Raw genomic sequence first — 20561 nt, 5'->3', positions numbered from 1 at the left:
TCTTATTATTCATTCCTTTCCTTTCTAGCTTTCTGATGTCTCCTTTCTCTTCCTTTAGTATAGTTTTAGGATATAATTTTCTTTTAATATAATATATATATAAAATAATAAATCAGCCTTCTGAAACACAAAGTCAAGATTCTCATCTCTTCCCTCATCCTGAGGACCCTCAAACACCACCACACCAGCCCTGGATATTGTCCTTCCTGGGCTGAGGGGCCCAGAACTGGGCACAGGAGCCAAGGTGACCCTCTCCAGTGCCAGCACAGGGCAGGAATCCCTTTCCTGGTCCTGCTGGCCACAGTGTTCCTGACACAGGCCAGGGTGCCATGGACTTTGTTGGACCCTTGGGCACAGCTGGCTGATGTTCAGCCACTGTCCACCAGCACCCCCAGGGTGGAACCTGCCAAGATTTTCTTAAACTGGGACGTTCTTTGATGTAAGACCTTTGTGTGCTTTCAAGCCTAATGAGCAAGAAAGGAGACCTGATCAGTGGAACAGGCAGCAGGATCATCCCTTAGTCAAGGGCATCCTGAAGCTAATGAGTTTTAAGGATGTAGCAAATGAAAATGTTGATGTATGTCTATCTATGTATTGCTAACTTGACAAAATACTCAAGGTCCATGTGTGCTAGTGCTGAACATGTTCATTATAGTGCTAAAATAGACCCTTCCCCTGAGAATGCACAGAAATTGCTGGGCTGATGTAACTTGCATGGAACTTACTAAGCAGTCCTAACTTCCGAGAGGGGCTGTGCTTGGAAATTCACTAACTCTGAGTTTCTGTGTATGAATAATGGCAGGGGAAGTCCTTGGGGGTGTGCTGGATTTCTGGAGTACCGCTGAGCACCCAGGCTGGGGCAGCTCTGAAATGAACAAAGTCCCTCTCCAGTGTGTCGTTATTGGCTTCTTGCACACCAGGTAACAAATCCAATTTTGTGGGTACCACCATCAGCCTGGGGCTGGGCTGTACCCCTGCTCCCCTTCACACAGGGCACCCCTGCCCTTTAAACTTGGGCTGGGAGGCCTCCCCAGTGGCTGTGGCTTGTGTGGAGGTGAAACCCCACAGCCCTGGGCCCTGCCACTTGCCCAGGAGGTCACTGACACAGCCCAGGCATCTGCCACTCCTGTGCCACCAGCTAGGGAATGGGGAGGGCCTTTCCCCTTATTTCACCCCCCATTCCCTGGGGAGAAGGGGTTCCAGGGTGGGATCCATCCTGCCATGGCAACAAGGGTGTCCCAGGCTGGCTCAGCTCAGTGAGAGCCAGCGTGGTCTCCAAGGGCTGCCCGTGATGTGACTGAGACACAACTCATCATTAAAATGAAACAGATCACAGCTTCAGCTGCTTTCCATCCCTCTCAGCACTGTAGACAAGCTATCAACAGCCTGATTTCCAGAGGTGCCCCCAACCTGCCACCCCCACTGTGTGAAATGGGGACTCAAATATTGAGCATCCTTGAAGCTCAGGGCTTTAATGGCTTTTCTCACTTGTTTACCCAATGCACAGAGCCGAGCTAATAGCTTTCTTTTATCATGCAAAGGTGTTATTAATGTGAATTAATAAGAATTTGCAGAGTTCATTTAGATCTTGGGATTAAAAAGGCTCATTTCAAGGGGCTGTTACTACATAAAAACAAACACACGCTCTGAGCAAGAGCATTAAATGCAGGCAATCATTTATACGGTGCATTTACATCACTGCTCTCTTCTCCTGAGAGCTACACAAACAATCTAGTCAAACAACCCTCTGTGAGGTAAGCAATAGATTATGGCTTTATTTTATTGAAGGAGAAACCGACAGCATGATGAATATCAAGTTGTCAAGTCCATATCTGGTTCCTTCTTTGATCACTGCTGAATTCCTTTACTCCTAAGCAATGCTTTTATGGACACACATCCTATAAAATGTGCTGGTTGCCTTTCTTGGAGGGAAGGGAGACAGAAGGGCAATTAAAATATAAAGGTTTATTTCCCTAAAGGATTAACTAATAGATGAGGATATACAGAGTAGGCTAAAAATAGAGTCTATATGGGACATATTTGTGCTCTACATTGAATAAGAGCCCAGGAGAAGAATCTTGTAGCTGCTCATCCTCTACACCTCTCTGGAGGGTTGGATCTGTTTTATTCTCAAGAGCAGCCCTGGCTACTCAGTCTCAAAGTGGCCAAAGCCCTTGGTTACCTCCCCTGTATCCAATGACAAGTTTTTATAACTACAGTTTTAACATAAGCCTGGAAAGCTTCCTAACCTGTATTTATCCTCTAAATAGCAGCTGAAGAAAACATCTGACTTGATTGGCCTTTCTCAGTTGTTCTTATCCCCTATTAATCCCTGCTGCTCCCTCCCCAGCACGGGGCTGTCCCCTTTGCTGATTTACCACTCCTTTCCTGTGACCACCGGCACTGCCATGAGAGTGATTAAGAGGTGCTTGGAAAGGGGAGCACTCGGGCTGTTCTAAACTTAGAGTAACCTGAAGCAAGCCATGAGGTATCCCCTGGTTCCTCTGGTGAACGAGCTGACCTTTCCTCTGCTTTTCTTCTGGTTCTGCTTGCCCTTTGTCATGCTGCTGATCATCGCCATTATCTGGCTACAGCTGCTGCTTAATGAAGGTAAGTTGGGCAGTTGATCAGGGAAAATGCTGCTGCATGGAGTTAACTTCCTCTTTAAAGCACTCTGCTGGCTATTTTTAGACCATGCCACTTGTCACAGGAGGCAGCTAAAGGTTTGTTAGTACTGCTGGTAGCATATAGAGAAAACAAACAATTTATTGTGCTTTTCTGCTAGAAATGCTTATAAGACAACCAAATTGCTACTTACCCTTCTTACACTCTCTCTTTTTCTCAGGGGTAATTTGATTTAAGAAGGACAAAGGACTAGTAATTTTTACAGGTTTCTATTTCAAAAATCTCCCTGAAAGCAAGCCTAATCCTCTAAATCTGCACACTTTAAATTCTGGCCTCACAGTTCTCTTGCACCTCTCCTTTTTGGAAAGGCATGGAGGGTTTTACTGGGGGAGCTGGTAGGGAATTATTTTATGCTGAGGCTGATAGAAAGTTTTGAAGGGAGCAAGACATACATTTTCATTTATTTATGTATTTTTCCAGTTTGTTTTTCCAATCCATCCCGAATTTTTTCTTTTAATGTGTCAGCAACCAATAAGAGGCTTTGGTTTAGACTAATAGTAAGCTTGTTGTTGCACTTGTGAGGATAAAGCCTTGCTACTCTGCTCTAAGGCTGGAGAAAAAAAAATCTAATCCCAGCTGAGGAAGTTCAAAATCAGTGACAAAATATCTATTTTACAGAGCTGTGCCACATCCTTACACTGCAGTTGAGCGCTCAGTGTTTTGTCTGGACAGAGTAATTCTCTTGATGCTTTGAAGGAGATTTTTCAGGTTATTCTTGCTACATTTACATTCACTATTTCTGGCCTGTAGTAACTGCTCTTAGCACCAACTGTTTCCACAAATGCTCTAAATTACATTTTAACCAGTAAGACTAGACACATCACTAAATTTTTACATACCAGCATATTTACAGAATAAGAACATTAAAGCTTTTCTCAGTTATAAAAATAAAAGTACTCTTTTTAATAGCTTCCCTACTAATTCAGTCATATCCACTTCCTCTATGCTTGTTTGCAACAAGCACAATTAAAAAGGTAATGCTTCAGCTTCTCCTTTAATAAAATCGTTGATTAAGAGATAATTAGTTAAAATTAAACACTTGTAAAGGCCTTTTATTGTCTAGTTTGGTTTGAAAATCCTTTATTTCAGCTGGAAAAAGTTCAGAGGAATATTGTCTAGCTCCTAGATGGAATGTGCAAGTCTTGCAGCCATGGGAATAAAAGTGACCTACAGGTGTTTTACATGTTCTTTTCAAACCTACTTCTAGCACAGATGCCCAGCACAGAAAAGATTGAGAAAGAATCTCCTGATGAGCCTGAATCTGACTCTGAAGGTGAAATAACAGAGGAAGAAAACCAGAGTGATGCATCCAGTACAGAGATGCAAGAGGAGTCACAATCCAGTGGAGCTGTGGGAAGACTGAGGCCCAAGCCTGCTTATCTGAGCTCAAATCCTAAAAGCCAAAGTCTTCTGGCTGTGACCCCAAACAGCTGGTCCCAGAGGCAGAAGATAAGATATTCCCGTGCTGAAAAGAGCACTTTCTATAACATCCTGATGGTGAGTAGTGGGACCAGGCTGCCTCCTTGCACATCTACTGCTTTTGTGCCTCAGCTCTGACTTTTCACCTCTGCCTGACTCAGAGGCCTCTTGGGCAAGACAAAGCTCTAAGATTTCAACCAGGTTTCTGCCTGGTTAATAACTAACAGGAGGTTTTATTTTCTGCCTTCCCTATTTGTGGTGACTCCTGTTGCAGATGAGGTAAAGGCAACACAAAAATGTGCAGAATGACTATCATGAATGTGTGTGTGTGTGTGTGTATATTTAAAGGTACATATGCATATTTTAAAAGTCCTTGAGAAGTGCATTTAAAATGGCAAAATTTGCTACTTATTCCTTCAAGATAAGAAGTTTAACTCAACCGTGTGTAAAAACTCTCCTGGTATTTATGGCTGGTACTATGTACTTTAAAAAGTTGCTTCAGATTTCTTACAGTGGAGCATGTGACTGAAAAAAAGATGTATTTCACTTGCTCAATAAGAACTGAGGCCAGAAGTCTCTTTGCAAACACAGCAGCCCTAATCCTTTTAGGCTTTACACAAATCCCAAAAGATAAATTTCAAGCAGTGGAAGAGCTTCATGTCTTGTGTGCCTTCTCTTTCCCTGTGCCTTGACTGTCTGTTCCTTTGCAGAAGGGGCTCACAAGGGAAAGCTGCTCTGTGCCTCCACTGTCACTATTCCCAGTCCTGTCTGCTCAGTTACATTGCTGGGAGTTTTGAATTGCAGCAACTGAGGTACTCACTCATATTTCCTCCCACCAGTTCTGCTGGAGTGCACACCTTGCTTAGGCTGGACTAGCCAAGCCCTGGGATGATCTTAACCTGCTGCAGTTATTTGGCTAACACACCCCAAAGCTGAGCTTTAGCATGGTATCAGCAACACCTCAGCTGAAAGCATTTTAAAGACCATTAACACCACCAAGGTGGTAACAATTCAGGGTGGTAACAATTCATTTAACATTCATTAATTTCCTAGTTTTTCAAAAGCTAACAATGAGCTTGGTCTTGTTTAGGGTAGCATTTGGTTCTCCTAGAATTCCTCAGATGTACAGCTGTTGACTTGAACACAGCAGCTTGAACTTGCATTTTGTAGGACATGACATTTTTTTGTTGTGTTGGGTGGGTGAGGGAAGAGAACAAGCACTGGTGGTTGCAAAATCCTGCTGAAAGTGGAACCTCTTCCAAAGACATTGCAGTGACAATTCTGTTCTTCCTTTTCTTCCCCAGCTGCTGTGCTCCTTGCTTTCTTCTCTCACCTGGAATTTTGTCTGCCTGTTGCTCCAGACCTTTAACATCCTGAGGACTCTGCTGCTGCCATCCTATCTGGTTACCTACGTGGCTCAGCTGTCCACTTTTCTGGGTGAAACAGCTGGGAAAATCCTGGGCTCCCTGAGTCTGGAGAGCAGAGGACTGCTGCTTTCAGTCCTGGGGAGGAAACTGCAGCTAAGCCAAGCTCAGAGAACCACCTCAGGGTGAAAACAAAGCAGGGAGACCCATGGCAATCCAGGCCAGCATTGGTGACAGCCACTGCAGCATGGCAGAGCGAGGGGAATTCTCTGAAAAAGAAACCCACTCCAGACTAAGCACCTACTCAGCTCACCACAGCTGCTTTCAGAGTGTTGAAAACACTCTGCCTAAATGTGAAATGGATGACAGCTGCCAACTCCTTGAGGGATAAGCTCCTTTTTTTACAAGGACCGAGCATTCCACCAGCATCAGGAATAATTTCTGCTCACCAACACTAATCTTTGATTCCAAATAAATGAGATCAAGGCAATCTCTCTCTGTAGTAGTTCTTACTGGATTTTAAATGCAATACAGCCATAGGATTATTATACTTATAGTCCAATTAACACTTTTCTCTTCTGCATCTTGTCACGTCTCAAAGTAGGAAACGGCTTTTTCAACACTCAGGTCTAAGAAATGAGGCAGACCTACCTCCAATTAACAAGAAATAATTAAGCCCTCAGCAGATTCAGAGCATGCATGTCCCTGATTTCCGTTCAGGCTTTGTTTTTCAGCACAGCTGGCAGGCTGATGTAAGGTAGATTACAGCCTAGAGAGGCACTCACAACAGCTCCATTTAACCAGTTATTGGAACCACAAGGAGGGCGAGGAGCCTGAGATGAGCCATCGTTTTGTAGCCTAAGGCTTTATCGGGGTGCTGGGTTTTGAAGAGAACAGCTGTGCGCTCTTCTGTTGATGCACACGTCCAACACACTCTTTTGTTTTCAAGAGGATCTGAATTACAAAGTAATTTAATGAGCGCGCTGCCGTTGGTGGGAATCATTGTTTCTGCTGCCCGTGTGCGGTGCCTGTCTCTCCAGAGCCTTACACGGGCACACTGTGCAACATCAGCCCGCAAAAACGATGGAACCTGCCCTGCTTGTGTTTGCTTTTCCCACCCCATCCCCTGAGCCCCGCGTGGCTAAATATTTGTCCACGCTCTTAAATAAAACTTGTTTGCCCGCATCTTTATTTTCGCGGCTCCTTTCTTTAGAAAGGAAAACACGAAAAAAAAAAGAAAAGCTGTTTGCCCAGGACACCCCCCTCTCCTGGGAGGGAACTTCGGGTTCTTCTCCAGCGGGGATCCCCCGTTTCTTTCCCCGCCTGCCAGAGGCGAGCGGGAGGGTTGGATGCTCCGGGCAGATGCGGAGGGAGCGGGCGGGGAGCGGGGCGGGACGGGGGCGGAGGGAAGAAGGGTCTCCTCTCCTGCTCTCGCCTCCGCCGAGCTCCGCGCCCAGCCCTGGGCGGCTCCGGCCAGCTGAGATGCGGGTCGGGAGAACCCCCCGCTCTCCGTTCCTCCTCCTCCTCTTCCTCCTCTCCGGCCGTACTCTGCAGCGCTGACCGCTCCAGGTGGGCACTGATCGCTCCAGGGAGGCGCTAACCCATCCAGGTGAGCGCTGATAGCTCCAAGTGGGCACTGGCCCTTCCAGGTGGGCACTGGCCCTTCCAGGTGGGCACTGACCCCTCCAGGTGGGCACTGGCCGCCCCAGGTGGGTGCTGACCGCCCCGGGGAGGCACTGATCGCTCCAGGTAGGTTGATGCTCGGCGCTGCTCGGGGGCTCCAGCCGTGCCCTGCAGCCCCGGGGGTCTGGATGCCGTGGTTGTGCACTCCTGGATTGTGGCTTTTCCCGCAGAATTTGGCTTCTGCCCCGGTGGGGAATGGGGTTATTGTCTCGGCTGCACTGACATCTTAAAGCTGTCTCCCCTGAGCCAGAGAGAAGGACGTTTGCTGGTCGTGTCAAGGTTTTTCTCTTCACCTTTTCCACGATGTGCACTTAAAACGTGTTAACTGCAAGAAAGGCTTCATCTGGCTGTTGCATTGTTGGGGATGCCTCTAATATTGCAGCTGAAGCCCTGGGGATGACACCTCCTGTCTCTATGGGATTCACTTGTTTAGGCTACTCGAGTCTTTTACACTGTGCTAACCTCTGCTCAAAACGAAGCCCTGTTATCTTGAGGTAGTCCCCAGAATGCCACAGTTAAACTTAAAAATGTTATGCTGGGACCATCACTGCAAAGAAGTAAATGAACTGAGGTGGGTAAATAAACAACCTAAAGGTCTAGGAGAATATTGCTTCTTGTGCTACATGGTGATGTTCTAAAGCCTGGTGCTACCAGAGTGTATGCTTTGTGTAGTTTTTAGTCTGTGTAAATACACTCAGAATAGCTTTAGCTTGGCTGGGCTGGCTGTCCCTGGCAGTGTCACTGTAATAGCAGGGAGGTTGGTGCCAGCTTGCAAAAACCTGCTGAGAAAGTTACTTTGAGGACTCCTAGTTCCTGCACAGTTCCCCAGTACCACAGCTATGCTGATGGCACTAGTGGTTTAAACCTGGTTTTCCTGTCTTTGAGCTATGAAAAATAATGCACAAATAAATATTTGGCTGCTAGGAATAGGACTTTTGTGTGTGAATTTAGCTAAAAGTAATATAGAAAGGGCATTTTGGTTCTGCTGTGGGTCAATGCCTCTTGTAAGAGGTTGGTGGTGTGTGAGAATAGACACAGACCTACAGATGAGGAGTCTCAGTTTGAGCCCTGTAGACTTTTTACTGTGATCCACATTTCTTAAAATATTTCCTTTTCCTGAATCTGGCTGTAATGCCTGCCCCTGTGCCTGTCCTTGCTGGGCATTTGGAGCTCCCAGCATGAATGCAGCATGACCTTGCAGCTGCCTTTCAGTTTGCAAGTGCTTCAATAGCATCCATGAGTTTGTGCTTTAATTTCCTTTTGCTGTTGTGTGCAAAAGCTGCTTCCTGGGCATCAGCAAGAGAGTTTGCAGCCTTGGATGTTGTAGTGGAGCTCCTGCCAGTGTGGTTGTTTACACTGACCACAAATAGTTTTGGATTTAATTCACCTGAGGGTCTCTTGTTCCCCTGGTGCATCATTTCTCATTTCCTCTGTCCCAGAGCTCTTCCATGCTGCAGCAAGCAGGTATTTTTCTCACCTTTAAAGATAGCAAAACCTGGATTGAACACTTAGGAGCCCAGCCTTAGTGAGAGTTGTCATTTGGTAGTTCCTTTTGGCTGAATTGAAGCCCCCTGGGAGGTGGAGGATGCATTTCTGTGTGCCAAACTGTACTGTACATTTTTTGTGACCTTTTGCACATCGCTTAATCTCTCTTTTTTCCCACCCCCCTTCTTGTTTGTAAAGCCTTTACTTTGCAGGGGTGGGGTCTGTTAAACATTAAGACTCTGCTGTTGGGAAGCATTGTATGTATAAAAACACAGATAACAATTTCTTTCTCCTCTGGGCTCAAAACTCTGGAAGATGTTGGTAAAAAGACCCAAACCCTAATCTAGTGTAAACTGAAGTGACCTAATGTGTTTTGGTGGATTTAAGTGATAAGCATATCTCAAATCACTATGTCAAAGCATTTTTAAGGTCCTGCAGCATGTGAGGATCCCTAACTTGTCAGCAGGATCTCTCTGAGTAACAGCTGGGTGAGCTGTGGCTGTTTACATCCTTCTCCTGCAGGAGTCATGGGATGATTTAACTTGGTTGACATCTGTTTCCAGTAAAGAGGAATTTGAGTTCTTGGGTCCAAGCTGTATGAAGAAAAATAACACTGAATGTTTGGCTCAAGATCCCAAGAGGGCGCAGCAGCAACAGCAGCCGAGCTCTTGGGTTAATCAAAATACTTTTTTGAAGTCATTTTTTTAGCTATGGAAAGCAAAAAACCATAGCTGTTGTTTCCCACTTCACAGCATCCTTGATTAGTTGGATGGAGAGTTGTGTTACTTGTCAAAACTTTATAAACTGCAATGGGTGAGTGTCCAGCTTGCCTTAAGGAAAATTTCACACACTGGAGTGCTGAAATGGGAGCCCAAAGAGGTGCTGGCACCTCAGTTCTTTACAAGACCTAGCTGGCCAAAGCTCTCAGAACCCTGCTCTGGCTGTGTTTGACCCTGCTTTAAGCAGGAGGTTGGCTGAGGTGGTGACCTGAGGAGCCCCTCACTCTTGTGATGGTGCAGCCTGCTCCAGGAGCAGTGCCCTTCCCTGTCTGCACAGCCAAGGAGCCCCCACCCCTTCACTGTGTGACTGGCACTGGGGTCTTCTCTTTTGGGTGAGGAGGTCACTAGGGCATACATGCAATACACTCTTAGCTTTTTCTATCCTTTAAAAGTTAGAAACTACCCTACCTAACCAACAATATCATGCATTTTAACTTCACATCCTTTTAGGCTCCCAGTTCAGCAAAATATTTTCTTGATTGGGGATGTTATGGCCCATATGCTTCTATTCCAAGCAGCTTAAATGCTTTCAGTTGGAGACATAAAAATATCTTAGTTGTGACATGATGTTTGAGCCTTCCTGCTGTGGATGCAAAATCCATATGGCAACGAGGCTTAATTGAAACCTGCTGGAGTTACTTTTCTCCTGCAACATATTATATGAAATATTCTTTATGCAGCTGGCTTGAAAGGACTAGCCTTAATTAGATATTTCTAATCAATTAGTGCTTTTGGAAATTCTGTTCCTTTCCAAGACTCATGATTTTGATCTGTGTAAAGCACTTAAGTTTTATAAACTACACATGAAGTCCAGCCTGTGTGATTTATTCATTATTTATTCCACAGACTTTAGGTGTAAGTCATCCACTGCAGAATTATTGATTGGGTGGGTAAGTCCTTCCAGGTGTGTTGTGTAGTGGAAAGCTTGTCTGAAATCAGAACTTGTTGCTTGAAGAGTTGGGTCTCTAAATTGGTTTGAGCTTCAGATGTTTGCAATATTTCTGGTATTTGTTGCTGTTTGGTCAGACCGTTGGGTCAGTTTGCAGGGGAGTTTGTTTTGTGACTGCAATTAAGATCGGAGAAAGAAATACAAAAGCTGATGTAGCTTAAAGCATACTCCCCAAAGCAAATTACTCCAAGAGTCTGGAATGTGTTGGTGGGAGGCTTCAGTTTTAGTGAGATGTTGCTCCGTGCATGCAGGAGTCCTTCCCTTCCTAAATAATTGTTTCCATCTGCATGGCTTATTCCATCAGCCCCCAGGGCTGCCAGTGCCTGCACTGCTGAGCTATTAAAATCTGTCTCTTGTAAGAATGAGGATCTTTCTCACTAAATATTCTGTGCCAGCTGTGTGCAAAGGGAACTTTGCTCCCATCATACAGAAAAATAATAGGGCATCCCCCACCAGGGACCTTTTAGAACAAACAATATTCTGGTATTTCTTTCTCATACTTTCAAATTTTAGAGGGAAAAGTTTCAGGACCCTTGAATCTTCCTGCCTAATGTCTGGTGAGCCCATTATGAATTCACTAGTTCTCTGAAAGTTTAGTTCTTATGTAATATGGAATTTCGGCCATCTGTGATAACTTCAATTGAAATGATGGCTTCTGATCTGTGAGATGTCCTCGTGGACATGCACATTCTCATCACGTGGTGAAGTGACAATAGCCTGCTTGGCCACTGCACACTGGTGGGTCAGCAGTGGCAAACTGGGCAGCCTGGGCATGGATGAAGCACTGACAGGAGGCTGCTGGCCAAGAGTTATTTTATATTCCTCAGTTATCTCTGCTTGGGTCACCTAGGGAAGCATGAGAGATGTATCACTGTAACTGAGAAGCATTGGAAAGGCATAGATCTGGAGTACTCTTCACTCCCTTGCCTCTGCACTTTTCTCTTTGGAGGCTCTCATTTCTGAATTAGATTTCAAGTGGTGAACACTGAAATCGAGGTGGAATTTCTTGTGTGTAAACCCTTGAGTGAACATGAGCCTGGAACTCTTGTGAAGCCCATAGCAGGTGGCCAATATATAATGGAACTGGAAGGATATCCTCTTTAGGCAACAAATAAATACAGCTTTGCTGATGAAAGTTGTTTTTCTCAGTCAAGGTAAAGCTGGGACAATGTTCCTGTTTGAAAGCAGCGGGGCTGACACAGTGGAAGGAAATCCCTGTGTGTCCCCCAGCGGAAGGTGAGGCATGCAGGGCAGTGTATACATCCCTGCAGCTGATCTCCCAGCTCCTTGTTTGGGGCAAACATTCCTCAGCCCTGGCCTCCCTCCAGCCTGTGCACAAGCAGGGTAAAAGGAGATAAAGGTAACAGCTGTATTTAGCTGCAGTGTTTGCTTTGAGTAACGGGAGAGGAAGGATCTCTCCTGGGAGCAGCCGTATCCCTCATCCAAGGGGTTTGGAGTTCATTCACTCCGTGCTTCCTACGCTGCCTTGGCTGGAGCACTGCAGGCACGAGGCTGCAGGATGTTTGCAGGCCAGGAAGGGTTTGGAGCAAGCATAGAGCTGCCAGCTCCCCTGGGAGAATCCAAGGCTTGGTGAAATATCAGCACTCTCCCTGGAAAAAGCTCTTCTGGAGAACGGCTTTTAGCAAGGCTCATTCTAGCTGTAATAATGTGCTAGATGGAAGGAAACTTAACTGGGGAGTGGAATTGGTAAATAAAATCAAGGAATTGCTGCTTTAAGGCATTCCTATGAATTCTGCTCATGTGGTCTGTGCAGTTTTGTAAAGGATTAGCATCACCTCATTTTTAACAAAGCAGATGGCAAAGGAAAAACAGTCTGTAAAGGTGAAGAAGCTGCTAGCTGGAGGTCTATGAATATCATTTAACCCCATAAAAGTTCTTTTTCTGACACTGGCTCTAAGGCATCATGGCTCATTTGGATCTCTCAGAGTTCCAGGAGGATGTACACTGTGAAGCCAGCTTTATTACGTGAGCTCATCAGGTAAAAAATTCAAACAAGGGCTCAGTCCCCTCTCTCTGGGATGGTAGCTTGTTAATTCTCTAATTAATTGGTTAATTGACAAAGTCCCTAACTCCCATGCTTATGAGGAATCCAGTTTCCCATCTGATGGTGAGGATGCTCCTCCCTCCTCCTCCTCCAGCATGGTACAAGTATCTCAGCAGGCAGCCTGGGAGCCTCAGCAGTGCTGATTGAAAGCATTTTGGATAAGGTGATGTATTTACAGCTTCCACCATGGAAGCTCGATTTCTACCATTCCTATGGGTTCTTCCAGTTCTTTCTGAAGAGTTTGTCATATCAGAAACTGCCCAAGAGCTGCAAGAGCAGCAGTTCTCATTGTCTCCTCTCCTTTGTCTCTGCCAATTGTGTAGCTCTTGTTTTTGCCCAGTGTCTGCTTCCAGCACAGATCAGGCTGAGCTGTATCAGCATTTTTGGGGCCAAAACATGAGTAGGACTCAGGTCAGCAACCACAGCCAGGTGATGCCTGTGTCACAAAATGGCCATTGTACAAAAGTTTTGTTGCTTAGACCAGGGTTAAAATGTGTGTTTCTGAATGTTAGCTGGGTTAAAGTGTTTATTCATCAAAATTCGTAGAGCTGTGAGGTAAAACACAATTGGTTTAGTTCCTTTCTTGTGTGTTTTTAAGTTTATTTTTATGAAATCTTCATAGTTTTCAATTCACCTGTGAGTCCAGGTTGAATTTCTGCTTCTTTCACTTGTTGGTTTTGACTGTGGCTTTTCAATGGCTGATCTGTGTAAAATCTTCTTTTGGCCTTGGCACTGAGCCCTGCTCAGTCTGACCTTGCACACCAGGTGTAAACTGAGCAATAAAAATCCATCTTGCATCACTTGACACTGATGCCTGAGACTTCGTGTCCCATCTCCTCTGTGGCCCTCCAGTTGGGGCAGAGGGTTTTACACAGCAAACAGCACGTGGGGATTTAGAGACACTGCTCTAATCCCTGACTGACCTTTGAGATGATCTTACACCACCAGCCTCAGCTGCCCTCAGCTCTTCCTGTAAATCCTGCAGCACCAAGCTGTTTGGGACTGTCTGTAGCAAGCTCCTCCATCCCCTCACTGGCCAAACCTAGATCATGTCTGACATCTTCCAGTCCTGGTTATCATAAAGACTCGCGTAATTAAACTTCGTCATTAAAATTTTGGAAAAACAAGCCCTCTTCTAATGAGTTAACAGGCTCTTGACTACAAATAGCTCTGTGAGAGCTGGGAGCTGAATTGTGCAATCAGGTCCAACATCTCAACCAGTTTTGTTCCAGCTGTTGCATCGTTTAGAGATGAAACCAGTACAGACAAGCTCTGAGTGGTGACTTCAGAGCCAGGCGCCAGCAGAGCAAAAATAGTGGATGCTGACTTTTTTTTTTCACATCTGAGCCTTTAAACAGCAGTCCAGCTCTTTTCTCAAGGACAAATGAGGAGAATGCCCATAAATATAAATTACAGACCACTTGTAGTTTCTCTCCACACAGAGAACTTTGGATTCTTCCTGACAGACCTGTCACAGCTGAAGAGATGACAAAGTGGAACAGAAGCCTGTTAGGATAAGTGATGGCACTGTGGAGTACAACAAAACTGTTTCTTATGAGTGGAATAATTGGCACTTACAATTGCCTGGCTGCTAAATAAGAGCTTCTGCTACTTGACTGTGTTAAATCTTTTGATTTTGGAAATAACTGATGGAGCAATCAGGATCTGGGAAAATGCAGCTTCCCTGGAGAAGGGGTGTTCTTCTGTTCCCCTGCTCAGAGCCTGGTGGATCTACCTACAAATGGGCACAGTGGCATTTCATTCCCAAATAAACTCCCTATAACAATGTCTGTGGGGACCCATTTGGCAATTATCTTTCTCTGAATCTTAGAGGATCTAGGCGAGTGGATTTAGGTTTTAATGTAATCATTCAACAAGATAATCTTCAGTAAGGGGGGGAGGGAGGGGGATGTCCAGCCTAATTTCTGAAGTAGTTTCAGCTAGTCTGACCCAATATAAAATTTTATGAGGCCATTATAAAAGCCATAATATGTTAAAATCTGTCGAAACAAACAAGCAAGAAAGAAAACCTCCTAAATGAAACGTTGCTTTGAAAACTGTATTTGCACTTAGTCCATGCTCAGGTGTTTCACTTTTAATCTTAACAAATAGCTTAGTTGTGGAATTATGACCGGGTCACTCCTCCTTTTCTCCTCCCCTTATCTTACCATCCTTGCTAAAACCCCAGCTTATCAGTAGCTATTGTTGAGCTGTCTCATAACCTTGGTAGCTGCACTGATTGTGGGGCTGTGCCACGGGCATGACTTCTCCCAGGAGTGGATGTTTGGCATTCTTTGGGCAGCAGCTCCTGCGGGATGCCACAAACTGACTCATGGTGAGCTCAGCCCAGAGAGCCCATCCCCTGCTGTGATTATGCTGCAGGAAATAAACAAGATGACAGCCTAATCGATCACATCTTTGGCCTGAGAACTGGGGCACCCCAGTAAGAAAGTCCATTTCTGCCACTCTTTCTGTTTGTTGCTCTATTGCCCATCCCTTTCCCAGAAGGGAACAGAAAATCCAAGGTGCAAAAATCAAAATGAAGTTTGTGAAATCAGCCGGGGCATGAGCTTGGGAGCTGGAGTTTTTGCATATTCTTCTTCTGTGAAAATGAAGGATGTTCAAAGTACTCTGTGGAGGTGGTGCTGGGGATGAGCTGTGCAGAGTGGAGTCAGAGAATCCCTGTGTGTGCTGAGCTGGCACGAGGTGCTGGTCCCTCACTGCAGTGGAGAGGGGACTGGCTGCTGCTCCCTGGTCCCACCTGCCTCTCCTCCAGAGTGATGTGTGGCCCTGTGTCACCTGGCTGCAGGGATAATAGGTCCCTGTGCTTGGAGGAAGTGAACAAGCAGCTTGCTGGTCATTACTCTGGTGCCTGTGACTGCTTTCTGCCTTCAGTGTCCACCAAGAGAGAGATTTTTTTGAGAGGCACAGCCCCCTGTAGGTACCAGGGAGGTAAACGAGGTCATCCTCTGAAACCCACTAAGGCTTCTAATTTTACACAGCCTTTGGTGCCCAGGAGGCAGAGGCATATTCAATTTACAGTAATAAGTAAGTCTTGGTTATTCATCAGAATAAATGGTTTTGAGTGTTAAGAATAGCTCCTGTCTTAGGGCTTCCTTCTATTGTTACAGCTCTTCCTTGAGCAGTGGAAATGTTTTGGGTGATTTAAATTACATTTACAGTAGTAATTAGGTGTAAGCAACTTTACAGTTGTCTTATCTGAATATACATCTGTGTCTAAAGAGAGTATGACTGTTTTTTCCCCCCTACCCCACCTCCTTCATTCTCCCAAGGCAGGACATTTTCAAACAGGGTGGGCATCTGGAGATACTGATATTTATTGAGATTGATTATTGATCCTCCAGCTCCCTGGGCATCCTCCCAGCAGGAGGACAGGTTGGCTCTTGTCTCACGCAGTAAAGTCATGAGTGGGAACACTTTGTAGGGCCTGAGTGTTGCTGGGGCTGTCTCTTGGCAGCTCTTTTCCTGTGAGGTGCTGGTTTTCTCTCCCAGCTCAGGCAGAGCAGAACCAGATGTGTGGCAGGCCCAGCTGCTGGGAGCTGCTGCCTTACCCAGACCTGACTGCAGCTCACTCTGTGCCCCAGGCCACAGCCTGGCTGCTGCTCCCTGCCAGACTGGGAGCAAGCTGGGGCTTGGATAATCTCACTGATTTAGTGACTCCAGAAACTGGAATAATCTCCTAATCTCCCTGAATCTGTGTGATGGATAGGTAGCACCACTTGAGGATTTCTTTCTGTGGTGGATTGAGTGGGGATAAATGATTTTCAGGTTTTCCTAATGCTATGTACCCTCAAAATAAACCTGAGAATAAAAGAATTGAAGAAGTAGTTTTCCCACTCCACATTGCAGTGTGTCACTTGCATTCATTTTTCAGGGTAACAAACTGATTTTGGGGTGCTTGAAAAATGTAAAGCTGCCATGTGATCTTGCAATGCAGCCCCTGGATGTTTTATTCCAGCTGACCTGAAGGCTCTGATGCCCAGCTCTGCCAACCACCTCTCCCAAACTGCAGAGAGTTCCTCCAGTCTTTAGGTCTCCTGCAATTCCTGACTATCCAAAAGCATGTTGGATGTTTTTCCACCTCCTTTTGATCCTGAAAAAGTCAGGCCAAGTCATGTCAGCTTGGCAGGATGTGTGGGTACCTTCAGAAATAACTTGTGCACTAAAGTGGTGACGGTTACGGTGCTGGGTCTGTTCCCGTGATTCATTTGAGCTAATTGGCTGCTGAGAGCATCATGTGTCTCTTTGTCTCCATATTTGAGTAAGATTCAGCTCCTGTGATCCAGATAATCTTATCCTAGTGAGCTTGTCTCATCTCTAATGATGCCAGGAAGACTGTCCTGGAGCATGAAACATGCTGGAGAGCTCAAAACCAGAGCTGGAATATTTATCCTGATTCACTCTGAAAAAGCAGACTCAGCTGGCCTCTGTTCCTCCACCTTTTTTCTCACAAGCACAATCTAGGAGATAAACTTACTGATTACTCCTCTCAAATGCCATGAATAACTGGAGGCCAGACAGGAGTGGAGATGTGAAAGGCTGCAGTGCAGCTGTTATTATCCACAGAGATCAGAAACTTTCAGCAGTGCTGTGTACTCTTTGTGTGAGTAATCAAAGCTGAATGTACTCTTAAAGAATTTTGTCTTCATCTGGATGCTTTAAATTTGCTCAGTTGTGCAACAGCCCTGGCTGAGTTATTACTGCTGCATGAGAAACCTGAGGATGAAACTGCCTGGTGTGAGTGTCTGGCAGGCTCTGTCTGTAAATTGGCCCATTAAAAAGGATGATCAGCTGGCTGCTGGAGTTATTAAAAGACATTTAATGACAAGGGACACCACTGAAGGACAAAAGAAATAAAGTTATGGGCTGTGGTGCCCCTCTATTTGCAGTGCTGGCAGGTTAGAGGTGATTTTATGTCTAGGAGAAGGAATGGCCTGAAACCCAACCCTTTGTTTCAGGGCAAGGTGTGCTGGGTGGGGAGTGGTTTGGAAGGGCTGAGTGTTCCCTGGGAGAACAAAATGCTTTTTGTATAAACAGAAAGCAAAGAGCAGCCACATTTTCTCTTGCAGGTGTTTTTGTTGTCATCCCTCCTTGCTCTCCCCTCCCATGTCCTGACCAGTGTGTGTGGTCACACATGATGGTGACACTTCTGCAGCAACTGCAGTCTGTGTAGCTGCAAAAAAGGATGAAAAATCTTTAATTTTCTTTCTGTGTGTCCTTACAATTTTCATTCATGGGTGAATTTTTATGATAGATAGTAGGAAGGAATTCTTCCCCAGGAGGGTGGGCAGGCCCTGGCACAGGGTGCCCAGAGCAGCTGTGGCTGCCCCTGGATCCCTGGCAGTGCCCAAGGCCAGGCTGGACATGGCTTGGAGCAGCCTGGGATGGTGGAAGGTGTCCCTGGCATGGCAGGGGTGGCACTGGGTAGTCCTGAAGGTCCCTTCCAAACCATTCTGTGCTACCTGCCTGTGTGTGATTCTGTGCTGCTGTAAAACCTGTGGTCTCTGGGTTTTGGTTAGAAGTGAACTTCACGAGCTGGCACTTTCTGTGCTTGATCTTTGGGGCTGGTGTAGGAGGAGCTATGTGGATAAACCTGAGTTTTGAATTAAGGGTGGAGAAACAAATTTTACAGGAATTGTGGGTAAGGAGGAAAAGAGAGGACATTCCCATGAATACTTTTGCATAGTTAGTGTGGGGAGGTGTAAATGTCCCAGACCCACACCTTCCCAGTGCCAGCCCCAGGTCTGAAGCTGGGGAGTGAGCAGTGCTCCTTCAGCAGTGGGGTGAGCTCCAGGAATGGTTGGGAAAATAGCCGTGTTGGTAGGAACAAAACCAAGATGGGCTCTTTTATGATGAGGGATTGTCTCTGGAAGAGCTGCTGCTGCCCTTTAAGCTGTTGGAGGCAAAGCAGGCTGAGCTGTAGACCCAGCTTTACTGGGAATATGGCAAACACAGTGTGGGATTGCTGCTTGTGCTGGATGAGCTTTGTGTGCCTTCACTAAAAAACTTTAATAAGTTACTCATCCCTTTAACTTCTGGATTCTGAATAAAAAATGCTAGAACAAAGGAGTTACTGAAACACCATAGAGAGAATAACAAGGAAAGAACAAAACCTGTCAGGAACGGCTACAGGGCATCCGATTGCTTTAACCCTTTGCTCACTTGTGCATTGCTTGTTGATGAGATTTTTAAAGAATAATCAGGATCTTGCAAAATATTCTCTGTGGGTGTTACGAGTTTACACTGCTCTTTCAACACCAGAGTCTTACATCCAGCTGGGCTTTACTCACTGCTCAACTATGGCAAGAAACGCTGAACTGCTTCTTTAATAGGCACTCGGGTTTTTTCCCCCTGCCCTCCCCACGTCCCCGGGCAGATATTTTGTTCTTTTCTCGATGTTCTCTTCAAGTACCACGCCAAGGAGTGATTAGGCTGCTTGACTCCTCCTCCCCAGGCTGCCTTTGGGAGTTCCTTTTTCGCGTGGGCTGAGGCTCACGTTCATGTTTAGCAAGCCCGGGCTGCAGCCCAGCCTCGGGAAGAGCTCGCTGCTATTTGCTCTCGCTGCTGCCTGTGGGCTGTCCCCCGTGTCCCGGCGTGGGTGGCTCCGCCTCGGGCAGCGCTGCTTGAGGGCTCGGCTGGATTTGCTGTCACTCCTGCCGGGCTGGGGGGACACAGGCAGGGAGCAGAGGATGCTCCATTGTCACCGCGCGGGGGACGAGGAGCAGCTCAGCGTGCGCTCAGCGCGGATGGACTGACCGCCACCCTCCTCCCGGCTGGACATGGACAAGCGCGGCACCTGTGGCTCCAGGATGGCCAGGGGTGGCACGGCCAGGCCCCGGGGGGTGCTGGCACCTGTCCGGGCAGCCAGCTGTGCCCAGCTGCTCAGCAGGTACGGAGCGTTCCCTGGCACACCGGCTGGTCCCGGCTGCGCCGCTCCATAAAGCGGGCGCGGGGCCGAGGCAGCACCTGGGATGGGGGAGGTGGGAGAAAGGTGACTTTATAGAGGTGAACAGGCTATTGTGTGCTCTTAAAATAGTGCTTTGAGTGCCCTGGTCCTGAAATGAAACCCATGGAAATTCCCTTTTTTCCCTCCTCATACCAAGCCTACGAAAATCCCCGTTCTTTTCTCTGTGCTCACCCTGGGCTGAGTGCAGCGAGCTGGGGAAGTGGGACCTGAGGAGCTGAACTGCTTCCCTGTGACCCGTGTCCCCTGCCTTGGGGTCTGCCAGCTCTTCAGGGGTTTGTGGATGTGGGAACTGCTGATTTATCATGCAGTTGGTGGAGGATAGAACTGAAATATGAACTGCTTTGCTTGACAAACACTGTTCTGCTTGTGTGCTTCCTGGATAATATATGAGTTAAGAATTCATCTAAGGTGTATTTGCATCAGTTGAGAAGTTTGCATTGAGTTTTAGAATGTTTCTTTGCTGTAGTGGTCAGAATCTGTTGATTTTGGGTGAATGTGCTGACAGTGATTTTACTTCTAATCACAGCTCACATTTTCATGTGTCTGAGTTCTCATTTTTTCCAGTACAATTTGATGTCACTGTGCATTCAAAGCAAGACAGAAACTCTTTAGAAGACCCCAGGCAAATTTTGAGCTGTGAAAAAAAAATTAATAATAATTGTAGGGGGACTTAATAATTCATAATAATTGTAGGGGGACACAGAAATTATATGGTAAATTACTTTAAAATTACCCACGTGGAAAAGAACGAGATTAAAACCTTCAGTGTTGCAGGCTTTCTTTGATAAAAATCAAAATATTTGTTAACAACTTCAGGCTTTTGCCAAACGAGTTAGTTGAGTTCCAGTGTCTGTGCTGGTGCCAGAACACCTCTGTGGTCAGCTCTGAGGAGGTGCTACAGCAGGAACCTCAAACTTGCTCACCAGCTTTGCCCAAAACATTGAACTCCAGCCAAGTGGCACTTCCCACCTGCTCACTCAGGACTCAGCACAGGTGAGGTGTCTGTGTGTTTATGTGTAGCTAAGCTTCTTGCCCAGGATTGACCTAAAACTTACCTGTCCAATAGGGCAAGGATATGCCAGCCTGCTTCTAATTAGTTGACCGTAATCAGGGCTTATTTTGGTCAGCAACTCTGACTTGCTCG

At 46.2% G+C, this 20561-nt stretch overlaps 2 protein-coding genes across 5 annotated transcripts in view; both read left to right on the top strand.

The window, feature by feature from the left end:
• Nucleotides 1-2402: 2402 nt before the first annotated feature.
• On the top strand, nt 2403-5958 carry ADIG (adipogenin). Its single transcript, XM_059862526.1, has 3 exons — nt 2403-2610; nt 3893-4182; nt 5409-5958. The coding sequence occupies exons 1-3, from the start codon at nt 2484-2486 to the stop codon at nt 5655-5657; spliced, it is 666 nt and encodes a 221-aa protein (XP_059718509.1). The 5' UTR covers nt 2403-2483; the 3' UTR covers nt 5658-5958.
• Nucleotides 5959-6926: 968 nt separating this feature from the next.
• ARHGAP40 (Rho GTPase activating protein 40) overlaps nt 6927-20561 on the top strand; it is a 38435-nt gene continuing 24800 nt past the window's right edge. For 3 of the 4 annotated variants that reach the window (XM_059862513.1, XM_059862512.1, XM_059862511.1), the window contains exon 1: nt 18929-19339. In XM_059862513.1, the coding sequence (XP_059718496.1) occupies nt 19230-19339 (110 nt within the window). In that variant the 5' untranslated portion in view covers nt 18929-19229. Of the gene's footprint in view, nt 7078-18928; nt 19340-20561 lie in introns of those variants that run through there. The other variant, XM_059862515.1, reaches the window with a different exon arrangement.

The sequence above is a fragment of the Haemorhous mexicanus genome, chromosome 18 (genome assembly GCF_027477595.1).
Source record: "Haemorhous mexicanus isolate bHaeMex1 chromosome 18, bHaeMex1.pri, whole genome shotgun sequence".
Taxonomy (NCBI): domain Eukaryota; kingdom Metazoa; phylum Chordata; class Aves; order Passeriformes; family Fringillidae; genus Haemorhous; species Haemorhous mexicanus.
The sequence above is the reverse complement of the archived record's forward strand: the minus strand, read 5'-3'. Positions and strand labels throughout refer to the sequence as shown.

Coding starts and splice junctions, on each gene's coding strand:
- ADIG (XM_059862526.1), top strand. CDS start 2,484: ATGAGGTATCCCCTGGTTCCTCTGGTGAACGAGCTGACCTTTCCTCTG. Junction 2,611..3,892: donor ACAGCTGCTGCTTAATGAAG/GTAAGTTGGGCA, acceptor ACCTACTTCTAG/CACAGATGCCCAGCACAGAA. Junction 4,183..5,408: donor CTTTCTATAACATCCTGATG/GTGAGTAGTGGG, acceptor TTTCTTCCCCAG/CTGCTGTGCTCCTTGCTTTC.